Source organism: Silurus meridionalis, chromosome 1, assembly GCF_014805685.1.
Source record: "Silurus meridionalis isolate SWU-2019-XX chromosome 1, ASM1480568v1, whole genome shotgun sequence".
Classification (NCBI taxonomy): domain Eukaryota; kingdom Metazoa; phylum Chordata; class Actinopteri; order Siluriformes; family Siluridae; genus Silurus; species Silurus meridionalis.
The window spans coordinates 24,505,401-24,511,855 of NC_060884.1; the positions used below are offsets into that span (position 1 = coordinate 24,505,401).

A 6,455-nucleotide genomic window follows, 5' to 3' on the forward strand; every position below is an offset into this window, starting at 1 on the left:
TTAGAGGTTGCAGAAGCGGAAGGTCCACTTATCAGTGCTTAGCCCGTACACTGTACACTGCAGCAAGTCAGTTTTGTTTCAACAAGTCATGGCCGTCGTCCCAGGAGGAAGTCTTTTCTGAAGCTGGCTCACAAGAAAGCCCGCAAACAATTTGCTAAAGACAACCTGTCCAAGAGAATGAATTACTGGAACCATGTCCTGTGGTCTGATGAGATTAAGATAAACTTGTTTGGCTCAGATGGTGTTCAGCATGTGTGGTGATGCCCTGGTGAGGAGTACCATGAAATTTGTGTCTTGCCTACAGTCAAGCATGGTGGTGGTAGCATCATGGTCTGTGGCTACTTGAGTGCTGCTGGTACTGGGGAGCCGTTGTTCATTAGGGAAACATGGATTCCAATATGTACTGTGACATTCTGAAGCAGAACACGATGCCCTCCCCTTCAGAAACTTGGCCGAATGGAAGTTTTTCAACAAAATGACTATACCAAACACACTGCCAAGATGTCAACTTCCTCAACAAGATGCCTTGTTGAGGAAGATGAAGGTGAAGGTGATGGAGTAGCTAAGTATGTCTTCAGACCTGAACTCTATCAAGCACATGCGGGGCATCCTCAAGCAGAAGGTGGAGAAGTGCCATGTGTTTAACATCCAGCAGCTCCATGATGTCATTATAGAGGATCCCAGCAACAATCTGTGCAGCTCTAATGAATTTCATGCCCAGGAGGATTAAGGCAGTGCAAGATAACAAATGGTGATCACACAAAATATTGACACTTTGGACACATTGTTTGTTTTGACATGTTCACATAGGGTGTACTCACTTTTGTTGCCAGTTTTAGAGGACGGTAAATCTGTACTGCTATACAAGCTGCACACTGACTGCACTTAAATAAATCCAAGTTTAATTTCTATAGCATTGCTTCTTGAGAACATATAATAAAATGTTTGCAAAAAAGTGAGAGGTGTACTCACTTTTGTGAGATACTGTATGTGCTGCAATAGAGTAATGCATTCTTTAGTAAAAATAAAATAAAATTAATGGTGTGAAATCTGTTCTACTTACTGTGTACTCCGTGACCACGCCTTTATAAACTTCAAGAAATTCCTCTGTATTTGCACGATCCATGTTGAACTGTGAAAATAAAAATAAAAATGTAAATGCAAAGCTGAAAAAAAACCCAAAGTATTAATAAGAACTAATTAGTAAACCAATTCAAATATAAATATAAGTGAAATGGAATTATGTAACAATTTATTATTTTTAGAATGATTTCCCCAGAGAAAATTTTAATTCAGTGATTATTGCTCTGCCTGGTGAAAAAGCTAAAGAGAAAGTCACCCTAATTATAGCCCAATATAAAAGATCTGGGCCTTAAGCTAAGAGGGAGACATAGATGGCCTGATTACATAACCACTTCAGACCACTATTAATATAAAACACTATTGTACCTTGAAATACAATATGCATTTTGTCGGGAACACTCCCAACTACATGCATAATAATGATCATAGCTTCAAAGACTTTATTGAACAGTTTAAGCTCAGGGCACTTTTTCTGTACTATGATTAGTTGTAAACAGAGACAGCACACGAACAACGTAATCAGCCACGGTAGACTTCCTAACTATACCAGGTCAAACCATAAAGGAAAAAGTCTCTCTTCTGCCATGTAATTTTATGTGCTCTTGAAATAGGGGTGATTAGTTTGGACATACGGCATGATTAGAGTTGAAGTTGAATTATATTGAGAATATTTTGCAATATTATAAAAAAAAATTAAAAATGAATAGCGCATTCTTTGTGCAGCTTTTGATAAGTAAATATTCTATCCAAAAAATCATTTACATAATTGAAAATCAGTTAATTATTACAAATGCACAAAAACCCCTACATGACTAAATCAAAGGAATCCCCCTCAATTTATTTCAGTATTGACAGTACACTGACCATTTGTAATGCAGAAATCTCAAATCCAGCTTCTGCGATTGAACTGAGGATCTTTCCGGTCAGAGCTGTGGAGGTAACATTTGACAAGTTAACAACATTTTACCTAGAACACATACATCATCATAACATGTTCAAATGTACATTGAGGTGCTTGAGATATAGCCACAATGGTGAGTCTCATTTCCTTCCCTGCAGCACATCTTTTACTTCTTTTGCACTGTGCTCCACTGTGTGTACCACACTGAGCCATTGGTTTGCATGCACACTCTTCCCTAGTACCTGTGAGTAACATATGAGTCATCACTAGAAAAAGCCCCATGAGACTCGGGTGTTATAACACATTCAGCAGGTCATGCTGTCACAGCTCAGTTGGATTCCACTGCCTAAGACACGACAAAGACAAGTCTCTAGACTCGGCTGTATTTCTCTCCTTTACCAAAACTGTATAAACAACTATACTGACAGATTATGTTTAAACTCTCATTGAGTGATTCAATTAATATGCAGCATCAGTGTGTCAGACAATGCGGCGGCTGAGGAGCATGGCGTTGTTTATGAGTAGGTGTATAAGGCATGAGCCAGTGCAGTGAAGATAAAACAGCAATGCATTAAGAGCCAGGTTTTTCTTATAATTCATCACGACTGTGATTTTGACAGATGGCCATCTGCACTTCCCTGGCCAGCTTTGGAACAAAAAAGTATGCCAATAAAGCAAATTAGCTGTAACTCTTTCAGGAGACCTTCAACCTTCTGTTTAGCTTTCAGAGTTGTCTGTGAATGTTAGACCAAAACTTAGAGCTGGTTATACTGTAAAAACCTTTCAGGTCACTTCATTTAGTCAAACCACAGTGCAATGAATTACAGCTCAGAAGCAAACTTTCCACAAAACACAAAAACACTCATTTAAAAATAATTTAATCTACACCTTAACCAGGACTTTTAATAAAGTACTTTAAACTTCAGACTAACCACTAATACATGCATGGGAACCCCATAAGAGGTGGTGTGATATCAGTATCTGTCATGAAACTGCTTTCCAGCTCCCAGAACTGACATTTTACTATAATAGCATGTATTCATTACTGCCGCATTGAACATTAAGGAACAGCGAGTACAGTGCTGGTGGTGAAACATAACTCTTATAACAGAGTATACAGATCTGCCTAATTGAGCATGATTATTTGCAGCATCTAGAACATTTAAATGCATCAGAATTACTTGTTGCAAGCACAAAAAAATTCTTTTTTACATGTTACTGATAAGATTTAGTTTTCTTTTATTTAGTATGGGTGCAGCACCACCTGTGGAGAGACTGAGTGCATGCAAATGATAGTCATGCAACCTATATGTTCTTTTACAGCATCATCTTTGAGCCACAGCCCCATCAGCCCTGCCTAGACACGAGCACGCCTGTTGCTAGGCGATAGGGTTTGGGCTGCTTAGCAACACGTTTCTCTATTCCAGGCATAAGCAAGCTCTTTTTTGGGAGAGAGCATTTTATTCAGTTTAGTCAAGTACAACTGATCATAGATTATATTTTTCATGTGATCTATGATAAGAAAAGTACAAGCATTGGTTTAAGGAACCTTTGGTCCTGCTAATTTCCATTACACATACATATGGGGATTAAAGTTAAATCTGTTTTACTAAAGCTCTCTATATGAGCTTTATTATTAGTTGTACACTATGGAAAGTTTATTTCCACAAATTAGGTCAAATTAGTGTTAAGGTTGTCTTTCTACTGGTTACATGAGTCCAAAGCTATATATACACTTTGTCCCATAGGACATGGTATTTTACGGAGGGATAAATGCTATATTACTTGCAAGGCCACTAGTTACACAGTATTGATGACTCAGGTAAAAATCCATACTACGGTTTAAACATTCATGTGTTTCTGTTGAAATATCTCTAGGCTGGTGAAAGTGTAAATTATTGCTTACCATGAGGCCTTTGACAATAAAGCTGAGTAAATGATTAGCTGTTTATTATAACCTGGTGGTTCATTTGTTATTATCGCATGGGACTAACATTTGTGTGTTCATGCTTGCTCTTAGATGTTTTCTCTTTCCAGGGAGGCTGTGCAAACGTATTCAATTCACAACAATTCATATGAGCTTGTGTTGACAGGAGGAGAAATGTTAACAATGGTGAGCCTAATGACCAGACTGGATGTGAACAGTTAACAAACAACAGCTGAGAGATCATATTATGTTTGAGTACAACACAAAAAAAAAGCAAAGCAACAACAGAATGATGAGCTGCCACCCACAAAATGATCAGGGAGGCTACAGCTTAATCCCAAAAAATTACTTCCGTTATATCTGCTCTCACAGTACCTTTTGTCACAGATCTGCTGGGCTCCAACCCTCTTAATCAAAAAATAATACCAGCTTCTGTCCGTCCCGAATCAACAGCTGTCAGCATCTAAGCTTAAGGCCTTCAGGGAAGACATACTCACACAGGAGGTCTTAAATGCTCAGTTAGAGCGTGTGTGTGTTTGTGTAAATGTACAGGGGTGGGGTGTGTGTGTGTGTTTGTGTTTGGGGGTTGGCTGTTTGTAATGTATATGCTCATAGTGGCTCTCAATATATCTGCCAACCAGGTGGTTCATGAAGAAACAGCACACACTGTCAGCAATTAAAAAGTTCAATTTACAGCAGTAGGGCTTTACAGTACGTTATTTTTTTCCTTTTGCTAATAATATACTTTACTATTTCTACTTTAAATACTTTATATACTTTATATATATATTATACCAAATAGAAAAAAAGCATGATCACTTTCCAACCTTGCTTACAAAAGTACCAGTCTAATAAACACTGCACAAATGCAGCCAGTATGTCCAACATTTTAATAACCAAGACTGACTCACAATTTGATCAAGCTGTTAGTTACAGTAATATATATTTTATAGTAAATAGGCCTAACCAATAAGCCTAACCAATATCATAAAAGCAAACCAAATGTAAAACTGTTTAAATGGCACAATAAACAGACATTAGCGAAAAACAAAGAGAACAGAGCTGAGTAAATTAATCTGTGGTTATTTTCCCCCAATGTACAGGATAAAAAGGCAGTGGTCAGTCAGTCTGCTGAAGAGACAATAATGAGGTTTGTGTTTAAAATTCCCCTAGTAGCTTTTATCTCATTTGATGAGATGAAGACAGATGTGGATGATGCTTATAATCAAAGTGAGAACTCATTTCCTGTTATAAACTTATATTGCTTTGGCAGAGATTTGACAGCAGTGTTTTCCCAGAGTAAATAACACTGTAAATGTAACGTTGGCACAGGCTGAACTTGATTGAAATCTTGCAAATGCAATTTCTACCTTTTCACATTTCTCTCCTTTTTAAATTGCTAGAAATGTTAGAAAACAGAGAAGCATTTTAGTACAAGAACAAGTGTAGATCACACATCTGAGATGATGTATCTGTTAAGAGGTTAAATATTTACCATTCCTCTATTTGTTTAAATCTGATTTAGTCTACGTGCACACAATAGAAATTATAGCAAACTGTTTTAGGTACCTGCCCCTTTTAAGTACAGGAGAACAAGCTGCAAGGTACGCCTTCCTTCTCATCACAAGTGTTGCACTGTTAAAGCTTAATTCATTACTCTAACATGGGCAAGTTCAATTTGGGTCTCACTTCTACAAATGAATTAAACAGGCTAATCTGGGGCCACTGGCTGACCATTACGAAGGAGGTGATTAGCTGACCTTTTCAGTTCATTAGATTGTAGGAGTCTAAAAAATTTGGCAGCTAATATGCAGGGGACAAAACAGCAGAGAAGACAAACGCAATCAAAATATCAATACTATCTAGCAGTTAAAATAATGAATAAATTATCTGACAGTTCATGTTTAATATGTCACAATGAACAAATTGGGTTTTCAGCTGGACCAGTGACCCATTTTGTGGCTTTTGTGCTTTTTCAGAATATTCTCACTCAGGTCAATTTAACAACTACAATGTGAAAGATCAACTCCGGGCATGCTGGTTATGTGAAATCTCTACCCACGGCTTTAACCAGAGCATTGGAGATTTCACAGGTCACTGCCTTGGTGGCATGCTTCATGAACAGGGATCAGAAGAGGGATTTAGAAAAAGAAAATCCAGATGGAAGGAGGGTTAAGAGTATGTACTAGCTTTAGGAAGAGGTATTCATCAAGGCCAGAGGAAAAGGGAAAATAGTTTTATGAAAGAGAATGGTTTTAACAATGAAAGCTAGCAGGAAAATCTTAAAAAGTATTTTTTAAGATATTATAAAAGTAGGTGTGTATAATTTGTCATGTTTACTGCCTGTATTCATATATATGGCCTAATGCTTGCTAATTAGATTTTAAACTTAAGGGAAAAAATATTAAATGCAAATGTTTATTTAAAATTTTTAATCTCAATCTCTTTATTTGTTAATAATTAGGTCAAAAAGCTCTTTTTTTTTTTAACAGAATTTAACTAAATTGAACTCTTAGAGGTTAGTAAATTTGTTACGTTATGAGA

General features: G+C 37.1%; 1 protein-coding gene across 2 annotated transcripts in view; it reads right to left on the minus strand.

The window, feature by feature from the left end:
• The window catches only part of nme7 (NME/NM23 family member 7), a 38,003-nt gene that overhangs the window by 16,260 nt on the left and 15,288 nt on the right, over positions 1-6,455 (minus strand). For both annotated transcript variants that reach the window (XM_046844713.1, XM_046844703.1), the window contains 2 exons: positions 1,948-2,012; positions 1,064-1,132 (listed from right to left, as the gene is read on the minus strand). In XM_046844713.1, the coding sequence (XP_046700669.1) occupies positions 1,064-1,132; positions 1,948-2,012 (134 nt within the window). The remainder of the gene's footprint in view (positions 1-1,063; positions 1,133-1,947; positions 2,013-6,455) is intronic.